The 19,426-nt window shown below is 39.6% G+C and overlaps 1 protein-coding gene across 2 annotated transcripts; it reads left to right on the forward strand.

The window, feature by feature from the left end:
• The first annotated feature begins 725 nt into the window (after positions 1-725).
• On the forward strand, positions 726-18,397 carry LOC104140357 (monocarboxylate transporter 13). Of its 2 annotated transcripts, XM_068928805.1 has the most exons (5): positions 726-1,625; positions 8,676-8,965; positions 12,874-13,017; positions 14,155-14,961; positions 16,887-18,397. In XM_068928805.1, the coding sequence occupies exons 2-5, from the start codon at positions 8,764-8,766 to the stop codon at positions 17,111-17,113; spliced, it is 1,380 nt and encodes a 459-aa protein (XP_068784906.1). In that variant the 5' UTR covers positions 726-1,625; positions 8,676-8,763; the 3' UTR covers positions 17,114-18,397. The 2 variants fall into 2 exon arrangements, with proteins under 2 accessions (XP_068784906.1, XP_009667381.2); XM_009669086.2 differs by lacking the exon at positions 726-1,625 and having other exon boundaries at positions 7,763-8,965.
• The last annotated feature ends 1,029 nt before the right edge of the window (positions 18,398-19,426 follow it).

Genomic DNA, 19,426 nt, shown 5'->3' on the forward strand with positions numbered 1-19,426 from the left:
GAGGAGAAATGAGAGAGGCTCAGATTTAATTTTGAAATGTAAAATGTGATGAACGTTAGGTGGGTGATTATTGGGAAGTACTGCACAAAGCTGCAAGTATAGCTTAAAGATTCCACGTATTGACAGAAAGTTGCAAAAACAACATTTTAGCCTGACCAGCTTAACAAAGGCTGCTATAATAGCTGGGAGTAGTTCTGTATAACCCAAACCACATGATGATGATACAGATGAAAAAAATGATACAGATGAAAAAATCCATGTACTCTATACCTAAATTTTCTACTGTCATTTCTAATGGACTGCTAAAAAGCTCAGTTAAATTGGCAAAACCCCTGAAACCTTAGCAGGCTTCCAGTAGGCATATCAAGAATTGCCTTTTGCTTTTCATTTTAATGGCACAGCAAAAAGGACAAAAGGCAAATATCACAAGTTGCAGCAAGGGAAATTCCAGTTAGATAATTAGAAAAAAATAATCCACAATGAAGGTGGTAAAGCACTGGTTCACATTGCCCAGAGAGGTGATAGAATCTTTATCTTTGGGGACATTTGAGACTTCACAAGTCCTGGAGCAACCTGATCTAACTTCAAAGTTGGCCTTGCTTTGAGCAGTAACTTGGACGAGTTGACCTTCAGAAGTCCCTTCCGGCTTAAATTATCCTATAGTTTTAGATAATTTTGTCAAGGAGCTGGTCATGACTTTATTGCTGATAAGAGCCTACGTATTTGTGTAAGAGGTGAGTGTGAGTGAAACGTGTATTATGACATTATGACACAAGCTCTTGATACAAGATCTTGTGATCTCATCCCTGCTAGCCATGAACTGGGGTTTTTTCAAGGGGTGGTGAAGGCCTGCCTAAGAAGTGAGAAGTTACCGTGTCACGTATCCAATTAAAAACCAAAGGCCCTGCAAAGTTTCTAGGAAAGGTGTCATATTGTGTGAAAAATCAGCAGAAACACAACCTTTTTCCTACATGTTACTCAAGAAATTCCAAGCATGCTGTTAGACAACAGCATTTCTAAGTTGTTGCTGAACTTCAGAGAAAGAAAACAGACTTTCCTGGCACTACCCAGCTGAACACATCACTTCTCTATGAATTGCATTGCGTTGCCTTTCAGATCTCAAGACAAGAACGCGTGCTGTGAGAAGAAGCAGGATGGTTGCGCTCTGCTGTGAGAAGGAAACCCCATTTGGATTGCTCTTTGTTTCCATCCAGATCATAGCTCTAGCCGTGTGAGAAGTAGTCTTGTTTATAAAGTTCCTGTCATAGGCATGGCTGGCTGACTGGATGATTTGGCATAGCTTCATCCAGCTGTGCACATATACTACAATTGTGAGACAGTTTTATCTTTTCACAGTAGGGCTCCAGAAGGTAATGCAGGCCTACAGAGTTAGGAAGTAAACTAAGCCTTGGCTAGAACCAGGTCTACCAACCCAGTTTATATATATGAGGCCAAAGAAAATCTGGTGTAAAGACACCAGGTCTGCTCGAGGTCTTGCAGGTTTCTCAGACACGAGCTGTGCAGCATCAGACTACACAACTCCCATCAACATGGTGAGGAAGGAAGGAGAAGAGAGACATGAGTGGTGTCACTGCTGCAGAATTACTCTGAAACTTCATCTTAAAGTAAGTCAGTTAGCATTTCAGTTGGCATTTCACATTAGCACCTCTGGTATCATCTACTTTTCTCTGTCTCTAACATAGAGTTTCTAGGCTCACAGCTTGGGTCATGTGAATATACTGATTGTTCTACAATTCCCGTGTGAATTTCTCCTTTGGATTAAGTGGCCCTTACCTGCCAGTGATTGTTCCTGGCCACTTTTTCCTGCCCTCCACGTTGTGAAAGTACACAATTCCTTTAAATTGAGCAACTACACCAAAGATGCGTTTTTCCCAGCTGGATCAGTTCCCCAGTTTGGTTCACTGCATAAAAGCCCACATGGCAGCAGAAAGGTGAGGAAGGGATGGCTGCAACTTTTCTGGCAACGATACACATTTAAATGCACATCGGAAAAAAATCTCATAATTTTTCTTTACCGTTCCCTTAACTCCTCCAGTCCTACCAAACTTCCTGGAGAATCATTCCAAAGAAACAAAATTAAAATATGTTAACGCTCTCTATACAGACTTGCTGACTTCCCATTTCAAAAAGTAAGACAAAGCCAGAAAAGCTTTCCAAGGATTGGTCAGCAGGTGCTTAGACCCCAAAATATTTCACACACAATGGACTGATGCTGATTTTAGTTCTCATGAATTTAGTGCACCAAAAGCTAGCTATTGTCACGCTTTTGGATGGCACAAGGTACAGTGACATTTAATAACTAACTCTGCTTTAAGAATCTGCATTGTATGTTTCTAATCCAATTTTCAGTGCAACTAGCAGGAAATAAATCAGATGGCATGCTGTTAGGTTTTTCTTAGACACCCCAGGCTCTATTTTTCCTACTGGATTGACAAGAGTGTGAAGTGATACTGCTTTAAGGAAGAGCTTTCTATTTTTGACTTACCTGTTCAGCTGCATACCACCTGTCATTGTACTTACATGCGCTATACCAAATTTTTGGTAATATCATTCTTTTCTAAGGCATATTTCATCTCCCAGGGCTAAAAGCATGGTCTGAGAACTCTAATACATACTGGTGTTCCTGCACAGCCAGTAACATCGTACTAGGTCTGCTGTTATAGAATGGGCCTCTATTGCTCAGGCTTATGTATTTTTAGCCAAAAAGCTAAACAAGTGGGAGGCTACAACTTCAGTGGAACATCTACTCATATGAATTGTGTTGGGTGAGTGGCTACGGTAGCCCCCTTTTTTCCCCCTTTCTCCTACTGAGCGCGTAAGAGCTCATCCTGTCCTGTTTTTTGAGTAATGAACATTCCTATACTTTTCATTCTGACCACAGAGAGCTGGTAAATTGTATCAGTTCTCAGAGAAAAGCTACATCGGTTTCTTCTTTCCTATTCAACACCCTAAAAGATAGTCCTGAAGTTGTGGTGCCAGCTCTTTCCCATGCAATAGATCAGAAGATTAAAAAAAAGTCCAAAAATCTTCATCCATTTCTTTATTATGTAAATCAGTAGACCTATCAGTACAGTCATGCTACCCACTAGCACACACAAACCATGCAGATTACTGATCAATTCTTAAAACCTAATGTAACAAAATCCCACACAAAACTATTACAATAGCAGTCTATAGCCACTACGTGGTTTAGAGCAAGACAAATCCTAAGGAAACAGAATCAGTCACCATAAGCTTGCAGTAAAAGCGTGGCAAGAGCCAACAGCGCATATAAGTAAATAAAACATCGGGGTCCCTGAAAATAACAAATCACACAACCTGACTGCTGTAATATGGTGAAAGGTTGTAGCCATACAAGTTGCAGCCTTAGGATCAGGAGAGCACAGACAAGCTTTCTGCCATTTCTGTGGTTGCTGAGAGCTCTGTGATGCTCCTATGTAGTCAACATCTGGCCAGCAGAGAGAAGCTACAAATAAATTCCATATGTGAACAAATATCGGCAGCGACTGGTCAGAAATAGCAGGGAGGTTCAGGTCTGCTGACACATCTGAACTTTCCGGCTAGCCCAAAACTTGCACTGAATAAAAACCGCAGACGGCAGTCCGAGTCTAATACCAATATAGTGCATATATATTAGCAAATCTGTCTTCCTCATCTCCTTCTCTCCGCCCATCCTTGATTTTGCTTTCTCTGATCTCTAACCAGTCTAGAACTTAGTTTTTCTGAGTGTAGGTGGAGCCAAATGACTTCTGGGGAGGGGGCAATTTTCTTTCTTATAAAATCCAGCAGCTTATATATCCTGAATGAGACACATTGATTTCTTCTGCTGTGCCTACCAAGAACAACGAGTAAGACGACCTGGTAGTTTGCAGCACAACTCAAGAACTTAGGTACAACTGGGAGGTAAAGGAAGAGCTTAATATCCCATGAAAACCTGGCTTATCTGAATAAGGTAATTTCTTTATGCTATACTTCATTTTTGTTATTTCAAACAGATTGCTCAGAGCATGCTGCCACTATCTTCCACCCTGATATTGCAGTAAGTTGTTTTACAGACCCTGTTCATTTAGGCTGGCTCTTACTGAAATTATGTTAGTGAAGTTAGAAAGTACAATTTTGTTAAGAGGTCTTGAATTTGTGCCTGAAGAGCAATAACTAGCACAGCTATGTTGTATTTGAATTTGGGGAGGCATGTGAGCATCATCAGGGTCAGTTTGCAATGTTATATGAGGACCAGAAAGAATCTGAGTCTGATGAACACAGTGAGTACCTATCCCTGGCTACAGGTATGAGGGAAGTTTTAGCATGCCTTACCATTTATTTCCTTCTCTTCCCCTCTTTCTTTTACTCTAACAGTTAAAAAATTATTGTAGTTGTTCTGTTGTCATCTTGTGAAAGACCTACTTCATATTTAGTTTTAAGTAGTCCATTTTCCTGAGTAGTTTCCACTTGAAGGTAGTTTTAGCGGTAATTGTGTCCCGGTACCAGACTTTAGGTTATAGTAGTTTTGCCTTTATGTATATCAGCAAGCAATTCTTCTCCTTCTCCTTCTCCTTCTCCTTCTCCTTCTCCTTCTCCTTCTCCTTCTCCTTCTCCTTCTCCTTCTCCTTCTCCTTCTCCTTCTCCTTCTCCTTCTCCTTCTCCTTCTCCTCCTTTTCCCTTTCCCTTTCCCTTTCCCTTTCCGTTTCCCTCTCCCTTTCCCTTTCCGTTTCCCTTTCCCTTTCCGTTTCCCTTTCCCTTCAAATCCACGTTGAATTACCATGCTTTAGTGGGAAACAAAAACAAAAACCCACTAGCAAGTCATGGTTCTTCATGTAAGTATGACAAAGCTTAATACTAGCCTTTTTTCTCTTCTTTGGGAACCTGCTTCTGCAAAGTGCTGGGTATCCCTGGCTCCTGCGGAATCCATCCCGCCTCTAAGTGATAGTTAATGTAGTTATTCAGGGGCATTTATGTATTAGTTGCATGAGAACCAGAAGACTACGGTTCGTGGCAACTGGAATCTTTTCTTGACTTCACTACCAAGTTGTTCTGTGAGCTGCAGCAAATATTTTTCAAGCATTCATAAATTTGCCTTTATAAAAAAGGAAATTAGACCACTGAGCACCAGATAATTAAATAATGCAAATCTCAGTCTTTCCAAGTTTAGATGGCACCCTAAAATGAAAGCAGCCAAACAGGACTTGTATAGTTCATTATTGTTGTCTGATATTATTGCCACAGACAGTGCAGGCATTTGAAGCATAGTCATTTCCCCCATCAGGGTAATGGCCCTACTGGCAGAGCTGCCTGGTCGTCCTGCTGCGCACACCACAAGCACAGATCACAGCATTATGACTTTCTTGGCTGAAGCTTCTGCCTCGCGGGGCATCTGCTCCAGCAGCCATGGGGAAGTTCAGAGAGAGGAAACAGTGAGATCCTAGAGATGATGCTTGTGCTTCCAAGCACAGCTTTGCGCTCTCTGAGAGATCTGGTGTGCTAGCAAGTGCAATGGACAGGGCATTTTCCGTACAGCTTTTTCTTCCTTTCTTTTAATAGGTCAGTTTTAGCAGTAAGAGGAGAAACTAGAAACTTTTAAAAACTTGCCACTCACAACTGCTCAATAGTTAAGAGATTTTGGGGTGACTTTCTCAGCTGAGTTTTGTTCTCACTTACATGCCTGTAGTCCTCTTTCACCTGCAAGCAAAGAAGTGTACTGTCAGAGCATGCTGTCAGATGCACACACATCTACCCACTGCAACATCTCAAATTTTCCCTACTCAGTTCAGGCATTTCAGCAATTCTCTGCAGTACGTAGCTGCACTGCTTTACGATCTGCTTTAAGGACTCCTGGGAGAGATAATAACCTTATTAACTCCTCAAGCAACTGAAATGGTCTCTTCGTTTTGGAATTGCATCTAAAACTGTAATCATTAAAACAGGTTGGAGAATGAATTCAGAGCTGTGATATGGAAGATATACTTGTAGGAAAAAGTTCATGAAATTTTTGTGAGTAGTAGGGCCTGATTTATACTCTTTTTAGGGCAGGGTTTGCCTAATGAAGGTGAAGAGTCCTGGGTGGTGTCAGGAAGTAGTAGATTTTATCATGGTTGTCTTAGTCTGGGTGCAGCTTGGTAAGTAGCAGCAGTTCTTCTATCTGTCCTGCGGCACAAATCCTAATCCCTTGCCTAGGCATGTCCATGCAGGGTGCAATAATGTCAGGATCACTCTGCCGCAGCAGGCTTATTGAGACGGAGTGCTGCATCCTTCTTTATGTACGATAATGACTGTGCCTCTCGAGCCCATCAAGATACGACATGGCCATACTTTGATCTCATTTTATATTTTCTTACAGTATCTGAGCACTGACACAAGTATTCATGTTTTCAACCTCATAATATTCATGACCTATAAAGGTATTGCATTTGACAATTGAGAAAACTGGGGGGCAGCAAGATTAAATAATGTACTCAAGGTTATCCAGACACTGTGAGAATGAATTCCAGAGTTCTCTGTATAGACCCCAGCCACAAGGCATTCCTTCCTTTCTTGTGTCTGAGCTTTTAGATTTTCAGGATATTGCCTTTTGCAACTGACAAATCTCTAGCTATGTCTGTCATGCAAATGTGTCCAGTGCCATATGTTAATCGGAAGTTTGAGCCAGACACATGGCAGCAAGACGATCTTGCTTCTGTTCTCTACAAGACTCTGACTGGTGCTTTGTACTGGATGGCTTGTAGAGCTATGGATTCCCTCAATTCTTGTCATTCCAGCTGTGCACAAGGAAGATAAATGTAAGTATAGCAAGATCATTTGTAGCTCACATTCTCCCTTCTAAGTCAAAACAGCTTTCTGTGCCATGTCTATTTTACTCTGTTGTTGATAGTGCGACATGCCTGCTTGAAATTACTTCTAGGTTCCATGAAAAAACACAAGAAGAGTAGGAATGTTTCCCCCTCCGCCAGATCTTACATCTTCTATGCACTGCATGATTTTTCCAAGCTAATCACAAACCTGCTAAGGAGAAATATGCTTTTTCAGCTACACATTTGAGAGGATATGCCTGTCTATTGAGATGTCTTCACAAAGAAGCACGTGCCACATTTTGACAAAAATGCTTTGCAGCACTGGAACCATCAATGTTTATAAATGCCCATACGTTACCAAGAGGGCTCTAAAGGCCTTTCCCACTGCTCCTTTCAAGTTACTTACAATGTAAAAATGACTATCTTGCTTCAGGCCAAAAGGGGATGCCTCCAGTTGAAGAATAGATTAAGCGTAAAGTAATAGTTTCTGGGTTCTGATTCTTTGCAGATTGGAGACTTCCTGAACCAGAAACCATTTTTAATATTTAATGATCCTCAACAGTTTTTAACACCCCAAATGTATCTAGTATTTCCATGTAAAGTTTTAAAAACCATAGAATCTTGTGACAAGGAGCTCCACAGTTTCACGATATGCAGGCAGTGTGCAAACTTCCGTTACCATATTTAACAGTTGTTCCTTAATATACTCCTTGGAGACCAGAATAATACCCAGTTTTAGGTTGAATACCGTTTTCAGTATTGCACCCATGCTGTTCAGGGAGAAAAACTATTTCCTCTGGAATTACTAAGAAATTATTGTCATGGTTCTGAATTAGAATATCTCTTATAACTTTTCATATTACTCTTGGTGTTTCAAAATAATCTACATAAGTAAGTATTAAGTTTATACATTCCCACTCTTCTCTTTAGTCAAAGTTAGCAGTTCACGTGGGATATGAAAGACAGAATGCAAAAAAAGGGTTTGGCTGCAATATTCCTAGAACCTAGGCAATGATTAAAAAGACAGTATCAAGGTCTAGATGATACGATATTCAGCCCCTTCAACTTTAATTCTTCTACTTCTAAATGCCATTTAGACCACAAGGTAATATATTTGCCAAATAGAAGGTTCTGCCTCTCAGAGAGAGATTCAAGGCAGCAATGGAAAGCCTTCTGGATTCAGATTTCCAGATAAGTGAAGTAGCCTTCTTTAACTTCTAACTTCCGCTTATGTGGACACCTAGGAGATTGACACTGACAGGTTTCCTGCATTTTGAAGGTCAGGGATCTTTTCTTTTTCTACCTCCTATTTAGTCACTCTATTGATATTACTCACAGGAGCACATAGCAAATATAATTATGCTTTATCCTTACACACAGTTGTGGCTGGGGTTACTTAGTTGATGCCTGCAAACAGCAGCTGCTATGACCTTAGTTCATAAACTTTATTTCATTGCCCAGAGAACATTAGAATATAAGGTATCATTTAACATATATTTGTTTCTTGTTTAGTATAATATGTCATTTTAAAAATTAGATAGGGTTCTTGAAGTTACTAGAGTGAGTAGGATCCTGGACCTGTCTTTGAGAATCTTAATGCCTACTTCATCTCTCCTCTCACTACCACCATATTCTCTCCAATTTGCACTTCGGCATGCTTCTTTTTGTCCTCCTTGCCTGAACGTTTTTCCTTTCTTCACTTTTTAACCTTTCTTCTCCTGTTCTCTGGTACACCTATTTCCCGGCTGATATTTTAAATCAAACCACTGAAGTGTGTAATCTATTTTCCCTTGGTAATTACTTGTGTAAGTCTTTCCTAGAGTATTTTAATTCATTTCTTTTAACACTGGGCCTTTTCCTGATTTGCAGATCTGTTAAAAATCCTCACCACCACCACGCTCCCTGCCCTCCCCCCCAAAAAAAAAGGAACTGAGAGAAGATTTGATAAGAAGAAAAGATGCTGAGTGGAGAGAGTATTCCACCAGATGGTGGCTATGGGTGGGTTGTGGTAGTGTCAGCCTTCATAGTGATGGGCCTTACTGCTGCTGTCCTCAAGACTTTTGGTCTGTTCTTTGTTGAAATCCAGCAGCACTTTGATGAGCTTGCAAGCATCACTTCCTGGATCACGTCAATAACGATTGCCATTTTTCATTTAGGAGGTAGGTGAAAGTGTTCCTCCAGCACTTTTATTTTAGGATCTTAACTACTCAACAAGACATTTCAAGAGCTTCCATAAAAAAATTCCACCAAACCAGAACATGCAAGAGCAGTACTTCCTCCTTCTTTTCACAAAATTATTTGCGTCCTCTCATAAAGGTATATCTGTGTCTCAGACATGGAATGGATTAGTGATGATTCTTTGCATATACATAGAAATCTGGTTACCTTAAAGAACTTTATGTAGCTAGGCTCATGATTCAGTTTTCCTGCAGGCCTTGAATCAAACTCAGTGGGAATAATCCTAAGAAATCCACAGCTTGCTGGATCAAGCTTGTAAACCAGTTTGTGCAAGCTCACTGATTTCACAGTGACTATCACTTTTTTGCAATTACTACAAAACATAAGAGGTGTGACCTTGCCTGTCAGAGAACTATATACTGCTGAAATTGTGGCTCTCAGTCCTGCTTTCCTCCCCTTTCTGATTTTTGCCAAGATCCCTCCCTTCTGTCCATAGCCAGCTCTGGCACACTCCATGAACCGTTTCAAGTCATTAATCTAACAGAAAACTAACCAAGTTAAAAAAAAAAAATTCAGTTCACTGAGAGCTAGTGTAAGGAAGGTAAGACCATAAAAGCGGAGAGTAAGGGAAGAGAGAATGAACTATCAGTCAAAGGCAATGAGCTATTGGATCAGCTACACTATCTCATCTCACCAAACTAACAAGGGAAAGATATCAAATGTACAATATGCATTCTTTGACTCTTCACTGAGTAGTCCTTTTCAGAGTCTTTTGTACCCTTGTAAATTAGATCATCCTTTGCCATTATTGTAAGGATTCCAAACGTGTACAGACAGGAACTGTACAGAATTTGTGACATCGTCTTCACATAGTCTCATATAGATACATGATTGTAATGGGTAATCCTTACATAATAAATGCTATTGTAGTTCTTGCTGTGAAGACTCTTCATTGCACAGATACTGTATATTATAGGCATCCTACTCAGGCCACACCTATCAGTATTATTGTTTGTAATCACAATGTACAACTGATCTTCTTTTGAAAAATGTATTCAGAAGAACAAAACAACAATTCAAAATAAAAAGGCAAAAGAGAAAACAAATTATAGATTCACAAAATTTTATCAGTTCTATAAGCTGCCGTTTTTGTTGCTCAATTTGCAGTATTAGAGATTGTTTCATTCTGACAGAAAGAATTAACTGAAAAAATCAGGAAAAAGCCTGTTTCCCCACCTCCTTCATGGACTGCAGAATGAATAATTGGGAATCTATCACTTTGGCTCACAGATTAGGCTTATCACTGATGTATTGTGGTGCTAGTTTTGTCATTCAGACATATAAATTTGATCAGAAAAAAATGCCAATGGAGGACCAAAGAACTCAAATTAAATTTACATTTTCATTGTATCGGAATGCACCAAGCATATTGCAGAAAGAATGAGATTGTCAGTGTATAAGCCAACAAAAATTATATTTGCCTAACTAGGGTCTGAAGGTGGCCTACTTCAAAGAAAGCAGCTATAATTTTCAGCAGAAAGGCAGTGATCTTCCACTCTTCAAAATCCTTTGAAAGTAATCCTGTTTCTATGAATAGAGCCTGATGCCAAAACATTCTAAAACCCTTTCTTATAGCAGCTCATGGTTCTCAGGTCACTAGGTAATTTTCATTATCTTCTCCTGCCTTTGCTTCATTTATAGGGACCAGAAGACTTTCTGCTGAAGATCATCTGAGCCTCCAGTTCATTGATCATCTTTCCTGGCCTGGCTTAGTCATTCTTAGTGTGTTCCTGTGGGAAACCTTCAGTGTCGTTTGTCTCAGTATGAAGTATGATCAGTGAACTATTCATTTTTCCCATTTGGATCATTTCAACAGTAGCTCCGTCTCTTGTGTGGAAGGAGACAGAACGTGCCTCTATTTTTTGTGTTTGCATCTGCCAACAGGCAGTTCAGTTATCATAGCAAGGATTCCCTCATCACATACATCTGCCTCCTCCTGGTACTGATGTGTGTCTCCCACTACCTTTCTGTTTTGCACAGTGACTGTTTTCCGCTTCTGTTTTTTTGTAAGCTTTTTGTATATCGTCCTTTGTTCTTTCAGACTCTGACACTTAGCAGTCTTCACTTCCTGTTCGGGGGCTAGCTTCTTTCTTCTTTTCTCTGCTACCCCATGTTTAATTTCTACCTTTTTCTGCTCCTTATTCTCTAATAAAAAAACTTTCTCTGTAGCAGTATTTCTGCTCCAACTGCAGGTCTTTCTCCTGTCATTAAGCACTTCCATGGGTCTTTCTTGTTACCCCAGAGTCTACTTATCTCTTCTTTTGTTCATCATATATGTATGACCCTCCAACTGTGTATGCATTATCCGATCTCATCCCTTCCACTACATCTTCTAGACCATGACCGAATTCTAGTATCATTTTTACATACTTATCAAAACATGATATTTTTACTGGTAATGGGACATTTGGGGTTTGTATAGCTTCTGTCGGATAGCTACTGTCAGATAATATCCATCCTGCAGCTTCTGCACAAATATAATGTCTGTCTGATAGATTTATTTCACTTTTCTTAGTTATCAGATTGTCTTCTTTCTTTTCTTAACACAGGCAAATATACAACAACCTGCCCCTACAAGCTAGTATAAAACCTCCATTGTTCATTGTTACTCCACTTATTTCAGTTTATAGCAATGGTTCTTACGAACTGAATATCAGTGTATCTTTGAACTCTTAATTTCTAGATTCTCAGTCATTTGTATGAAACTGACTACCTATACCTGCTAATAAACCCCACCCAAGAATTGATGGTGTGTTGTATTACTTATGATCCCTCTAGTGGCTATGGTTATTTCACAGAAATATATACTTACTGGTTTGAAACCGTCTCCGCAGAACATGCCTTTTGATGAAAGGCGTAGTCTTGATCTTGACTATTTGATGCTTTTGGAAAAATAGCTAGGGAGTATAACTGATCCTTAATTAAGCAAAATATTATTAGTCATTTCTGGTGCTTCTAAACAATAACTAGAGAGTAGTCCTTTCTTTTTTTGGAATTTCTGCACCAAGTTATGCGTGTGACTGAGGAAAAAAGCCTCAGATCTCTAGCTTGTGCAACTTTTTTCTCTTGTGTATTGAAGAGTTCCTACAGTCTGCTGAAAGAAACAGTACCACTGAAAAGCAAATTTAAGAAATGAACTGTAGAATTTCTGGAAAAATACTGCCGCAAATTAACCTTGGATTTTTTTTGTTCTTTATAAAACATTTACAGCTCCATGAACAGCTGATTTTTCAAAGCTCTAGAAGTTAAGAAGAGGATTAGTTTTATGCAGAAAATTTCCATGACAGCCATATCAATCATACATTGACAATAATACAAATTTATTAGATTAACCTAGATCGTCTATGGCAGGGGGTTCACTTTCCACTGAAGGGCTACATGAATATCTGCCATGTCATTAGGTGTACACTTATATAAAATTCAGTGGAACTGTTCCAAAAAGAAGGCACTGATATGCTCTTCTCTTATAAAAAGTCCACTTCACGAATTCAGAATATATTTGGGAAGGGTTTTTCCTCTCTCTCTGCTCTCGTGACTGTTACTTCCCTATAAGCAAATATCCAATTTTAGAATCACAGTCTCCCCTTTTCCAAGCAGAATACTGCAGAACTGTGACATTCTCCATCTCTCTCTCACGCACACACACACCACTCCCCCACAGGAAAAAAACTGTATTTGAGACAGCTGTATTTTACTGCTGTGTAATACAGCATAATACCGTATTTTTAGCTGTATTTATTTGAGCTAAATCTTCAAATGCTTTATTTGGTTATCATGTTAATCAGCTGCATGTTCTGAATGTAATTGTCTTATTTTGCTGTTGCTCTAGCCCCTGTAGCCAGCTCACTGTGTGTAAAATACACTCATCGGGCAGTTGTGATCACTGGAGGACTCCTGGCTTTTTCAGGAATGGCACTGGGATTTCTTGGACTCAACATGGTTTGGATGTATGCAACAACTGGCTTCCTACAGGGTATGGTTTTATGGCTTTAGAGATTTTTTTCACTGATAAATCAGAGTCTTTTTCAGAGCCCTTTAGGGTGCTGATGGTAGGAGTTTTAAAATCTGAATCTTATTCTGATGGTATACATAACTAGAACCAGTAACAATCCTTAAAGGTTGTTTCTGTCATGTCCTGCTCAGAAGGTAAGAATCTGTGCTAGAAAACTGCAATCACAAGGTATAATAATAATTAGATGCCAATAATTTTCACCTGCAAATTATTTGCAACCAGAAAATTAAAAGCATTTTATTTTTAATCACAGCTGAAAGCTCTGTGAAGGTTTTCAAGAACCTAAAGGCTGCTAAAGTGCAAGAACCTCGAGCTCCCAAATTCTGTATTTTGCACCAAACAGTCCTACATTTTTGATCACAGGCCCAGGCCTTGTTTCCAATCCTTTGCTTTACTCCAGGTTAAAACAGGCCAGAAAGCTATCTTTAACAAATAGCAGATTTTCCTGGAACAGGAAGTAAAGCTGACAGGAAATAAAATAAATCATTCCCAGTTCCATGCTGGATGCGCAAGAAAATGTCTGGAATTATAGCCCTTTGGCTGTCCTGGGCTTGCCAAATAGTTCCTTGGAAGCCATCAAAACTAGTGTAAGTTAGAGCAGGTTTGAAGCCAAGCAGGTCCACTCAGAAAACGAAGAGCATACAGATGTGATACACCAGCATCCTTCACATTCTCCTCCATTTTCTAACCCTGAGCACAGCTCAGCTTAACCCAGACAGCTGATCCAGGACCACCTAGCCCTTAATTAGGACAGCATTAACACTCTGAGCTCTATCTTGTTTTAACACATGGACATCTATTTTCCATCTAGTGGCAAATTCCTCAAACCAACATATTTCTTCCACGGTCATAATATAATAGTGCATACTTCATCCTGTTTTGCTACTTAAACCTACAACTTATTCCTGCAGAACAAGTGGCACAAATAAACTCTAACAAATAGTATAGCTGAGCTGATGCTTCTGCTAGAAACAAAGATGTTTTTCTTTTCCCAATTTTTAACTTTGTACATACAGGAACACTAACTGTTTTAATTGTCACCTTCATAAAATACCCCAGTGGTGTCTAACTGGTGTTATTTGTATTGGTGTTTTTCAGGACTTGGGATTTCCTTTTCATGGATACCAGCCATTAGCATTGTTAGCCATTACTTCTCCAAGAAAAGAGCTTTGGCCAATGCTATTGCCAGTGCTGGAGAATGTGCCTTTGCCTTCACCTTTGGGCCGTTCTTCCAGTGGTTGATTGGTCAATATGGATGGAAAGGTGCTCTCTTGATCATAGGTGGCATGCAACTCAATATTTGTGTCTGTGGAGCACTGATGCGACCGCTGAAAAGCAGCTGCCTGCCTGAGACTAGCTGTTCTGAAGCTGAGACACCATCTAGCAGTGGTTCATCTAGGAGAGACAAAGAAGATAAGTCTCCCATCACACACAAAACCTTCAACTGGATGCTTGTGAGAAGACTGGAGTTTGTACTTTATACCATTTTTGGCATTTTAGCTGCTATGAGTTTTTTTGTTCCTCCATTATTTTTAGTTCCGCTTAGCTACAGCCTTGGAGTAGATGAATCTTGGACCGCATCTCTCCTGTCCATTTTGGCTATGGTGGATTTTGCAGGCAGACTGCTGTGTGGCTGGTATGCCAATCTCCATGTTACCAAAACTATTCATTTGCTGACAATGACAATTACACTGATCAGTACTTCTTTGATGCTGTTGCCGCTAGCTAACAATTACCTATCCTTGTCGATATTCACTGGCTTCTATGGATTTTTCTTTGGCACAACAGTCGCCATTCACATTACAGTGCTAGCAGATGTTGTAGGCATGTCAGATTTTGACAGCGCTCTAGGGCTTTTCATGCTCATTCGAAGCACTGGAGGTTTTGTGGGGCCTCCTCTCGCTGGTAAGTTAAGATACTCTCCTAAATACAGTTTACAAGTGGAAAGTAAACCTAAACTGAAAAGTCTGGACCTGGGCCCAAATTCCCCCCTCTTTTAGCTCACAAGCACCTGGACCAAGAAGCATATTAAAACAGAGTCAGTTTAATTCATCTTAAAAATATCTTGCTCCCTCTCTTCCCTTGGCTTTTCAGAAATACCCATCCAACATAAAAGCAGGGAAGAAAGGCAGGGCCATATGATGTTGTTCCTGCTTCTTGAATTCCACAAAATCCCATTTGATGAACTCCCACTACCTTGCTATGAAAGTGTATCCCTGGGACATGCATTCACTGAGGAGAGACTGTTGGGTTACTGGAAATTTGAGAGCAGTGATGGCTGTATCAATGTTGTAATTGCTGGAAGGGTTTCTTCAGAGGGTCACAGCTTATGCGAATATAGGAAAACCAAGGAAATATTCAGAGAGAATGCCTGCTGTTTTCAGACAGCATTTGAGCTAACCAATATAATAAATGGGGGAGGCAGCATAAAAAACAGTGGGAAGAGAGAGCAGGCAATGAGACAGCACGTAGGATTATGGGTTGGCAATGACACAAATTTCATCTTGGAAAAATGCAAGAAAACCAAATTACAAGCTGGAAGGACTTTACAATGTGATACAGCAGAGAAAAGACCAACATGACTTGTAAAAAGTGGATCTGAGTCCTCATCCAAAGAGCACTGAATGTGATAAGGGACTGCTCACAGATTACAGTAACTTCTTGATTATGATACGATGTGCTAGGTTGCAAAGGCGTCACACTGAATGCTGGAATATTTTCATTCACTTTTTGATATATGAATTAGAATAATTTTTGGAGAATTTGAGAGAACAGTGTCAAAAATGCCATAGGAAGATCTGAATAAAATACAAAGATAACAAGATTTATATGTCTAGTGCCTGGTCATTAGTGCTGATTACTTGGGGATCAGTGTGGCCCCTTTGTGTACATATAGTCAGCTAAAAAGAATTGCCTAGGAGAATAAAAAGGACTTACGCGGGCAGGTGGAAGGGGGGGCATAGTATTAAATAGTGAGGGTGTGGAAGAGGAGGAATCCCTAAGTGCTTTCCCCACTCTTTAGCCTTTAAAAGCAGAATCTGAAAGACCTAGTCTCAGAGTTTCTTTGCCTGGCAGGTTTGATGTTAGACTGGAAGGAGGGCTAGAGAATAGACCAAATCTGGAGTAAATTTGCAATGGCAGAAAACCAGTCAAGCAGCCTTCACTGGCCCACAAACGAATCTGCAGTTGTACCCACAGAGCAGCCCATACTACTTAAATATACTACCATGGTACGACTACAATATTATTATTTTTTCGATATGATACATGATAGCATGATGTATTGTGGTTGGATTAAAGCTACCTAAAAAACAGTCTTTTCCCTCATTAACGTCCATGGTTCTTTGAAAAATTATTAGCAGGAAAGCCAGTAACACAGTAGGCAAGCTCTCAATCTGCATCTCTCCAGTAGAGGGCCTCTCCTTTCCTTCCTTAAACCCTCTGACATGCTCTGTAATTACAGCAAATTACAGCAGCTGAGGATAGCTACACCACAGAACACAGGACTACTCAAATACAGAGTTGTAGGATTTATTTTCTTCTGCCATTACCTTTATTTTCTGCTGTATTTTGCACTGGAAAACACTTCATACTGTAGAACATTTTGTTTTACTAACAATTCGTATTATGCAAAATGAATGAGAAGTTAATTGTGTTTCGAATTTAAAAATGCTCAAAGGGAGTGATGACGTTTTATGCACTCCTAGTGTAAGGAGCTGAAAGATGTAGCAGGTATGCTCTCTTTAGGAGAGGATACCTTCATGTTTATAAGCTGATTCACATTATCTCTTTTCTACCGATTGACATTTCTGTCATTTGTTTCTCTCCAGGTCTGATTGTGGACATGGCCGGAGATTACAGAGCAGGCTTCTACATGGCAGGAGCCACTCTTATCCTATCTGGTGTATTTTTAGTTATTTTAGATCAATTTCAACAGAGAAAAGAAAAAGGAAACCAGACTAACACTAAATCAGAAAAATCAACATTGCCCTACCCTTCACTCCATTTCCTGAAACTTCAGAACAGAAAATATCAAGAGCATGATGTAGTGGTGTGATTACATTGCACATCTTACAGCATTTCAGGACTTACTGAAGTGTTTTCTTTTCTCTAGACTCAGTAATGGTAGGATTCATAAATAGATGGCTGTTTTGGGTAGGAATGTGTGAAACTCAGGAAAAAAGTCATTAGTTTACAAATAAGCAACATCAATACTCATTGTCTTACTATTTTGATGCTGAAGTTGCATGTTGACTATACTAGTCTTCAACACAGTCCCACAAGGCTATGATAAGCAAACTAGGGAAAATATGGTCTCATGAGGTGTGTACCCAGCAGAATGAAACCCTCCCCTCAAATATAGACCTTAGCTATCACTGTCAAGTACAAAAAGATGCCAGCCGAAGTGTCACAGATGTTTAACCTGGGGGAAGTACTGTTCAGTATTTTCATTAAATTATTTTTGAGAGTGAGAGTACCTGAATACAGTTTTCAGTTAAAAGGTTTGCAAATACTCAACAGAGCAAGGATTAGAATTCAAATGATCTGGAAAAAACAAATGGATGAAATGAAACTGGAAAAAACAAATGAATAATAGAATTCAGTAAAGAGAAGTGCAGTTTTAAATATCAGAAGGAGTAAGCAAAACACACACACACACAAAATGAGGAATGGCTGATGAATAAGGATAACTAGAGGAACTACACCAACTAAGTAACTAAGTAAACTAAGGTTGCAGCTGACTTCAGAGTAAGAACTCTACATGCAACACTATATTAATAAAGGTAAATGCCTTTCTGCTCTGTAGTAAGGTAGAGGCAATAATGATGCTTGTAAGGCTTTAACCAGAAAAGGTACATAAATTGCAGAGAATTAAGGCCGACAAGAATAAGAAGGTTTAAAAAACATGGTATAAAGAAAAAGGTCAAGAAATTAGGTTTGTCTAAGTTCAGAAAACAGAGGGTTGTAAAGGACGTGAGAACAGTCTTCAAAGCTATAAAAGGTTAAGCTAAAGAAGACATGATCAGTTTCTTTCCTTGTTAAGGCAATTAGTAATTGACAGAGTTTGCAGCAAGTCAGTTATATAACTGGAAAAAGCTTCCTCGGTAATAAAAACAGTTAAGCATAGAAACAGACTACTTAGGAAGAATATGAAATCATAGAGATATTCATAAGAGAGAATCTAAATATACTAAATTCTGCCTCAGAATAGGGGAATGGACTAGATGGTTTCATGAGGTCCTCTTTAGCCCTACATTTCAATTATCCTAAGGCTAATGTGTGCAAATATTTGTAATTTTGAGCAAATGTTTGATTTATGAGATTATAAAGATGCCTATATTTATCCAAATCACATGTTTTTTTGTAATTTTATTTTATCAAGGGAAAGAGAAGGTAAAAGAAGGGTATAACTTAATATTTGAACACAGTAAAAAATATCTGGCATTTAAAAGCTTTAAAACTACTGCAAATGTTATAGCTGCCCTAGTTCTGAACTTCAGTGTCATTGAAACACTTGATCTGCAATGCTAAGTTTAACATGAATCACTCATATAAAATAATTATTCCCTGTCCCTTAGGAATAACAATCATTTCAAAATTTTAATTTAACTTAAATTAAATCTGCCAACCACTAATAAACCAAGTATCTGTGAGGGCTTGATTACAGAACACACACTAGAAGGGTCACACTGAATGGTAAAATCTTGTGACAGGGCCATGAAATTTCTTACAAAACATTTTTCAATCATTTCAATTTAAAAACTTAAGATTTTTCTAGAAAGTGTTACTCTTCAGTCACTGCTGTGTTCTAGTACTTAAATCAGCCTTTTGAATTGAAAGGAAAGGAAATCACTGGAGTGAGGAGGAATCACAGAATGGTTGAGGTTAAGGAGATCATCTAGACCCCCGCTCAAGCAGGGTCACACTCACAGGACCTTGCCCAGGATCACATCCAGACGGGTTTGGAATATCTCCAGGGAAGGAGACTCCACAACCTCTCTGGGCAACCTGCTCCAGGGCTCCGTCACCCTCACAGGAAAGAAGTTTTTCCCGTTGTTCAGATGGAACTGCCTGTGGTTCAGTTTGTGCCCGTTGCCTCTTGTCCTGTCGCTGGGCACCATCCTCTTGACACCCTCCCTTCAGATATTTATACCCATTGATATTTATATCCCCCCTCAGTCCTCTCTTCTCCAGGCTGAAGAGTCCCAGCTCTCTCAGCCTTTCCTCATAGAAGAGATGCTCCAGTCCCCTAATGTCCTTAGCCCTCTGCTGGACTTGCTCCCAGATCTCTAATTCCTCCTGTTTATTCCCTATGCTCCGTGCATTGGTGTACAGGCACTTCAGAGAAGTATCCGAGTAAACTGATTTT

The sequence above is a fragment of the Struthio camelus genome, chromosome Z (assembly GCF_040807025.1).
Source record: "Struthio camelus isolate bStrCam1 chromosome Z, bStrCam1.hap1, whole genome shotgun sequence".
Classification (NCBI taxonomy): domain Eukaryota; kingdom Metazoa; phylum Chordata; class Aves; order Struthioniformes; family Struthionidae; genus Struthio; species Struthio camelus.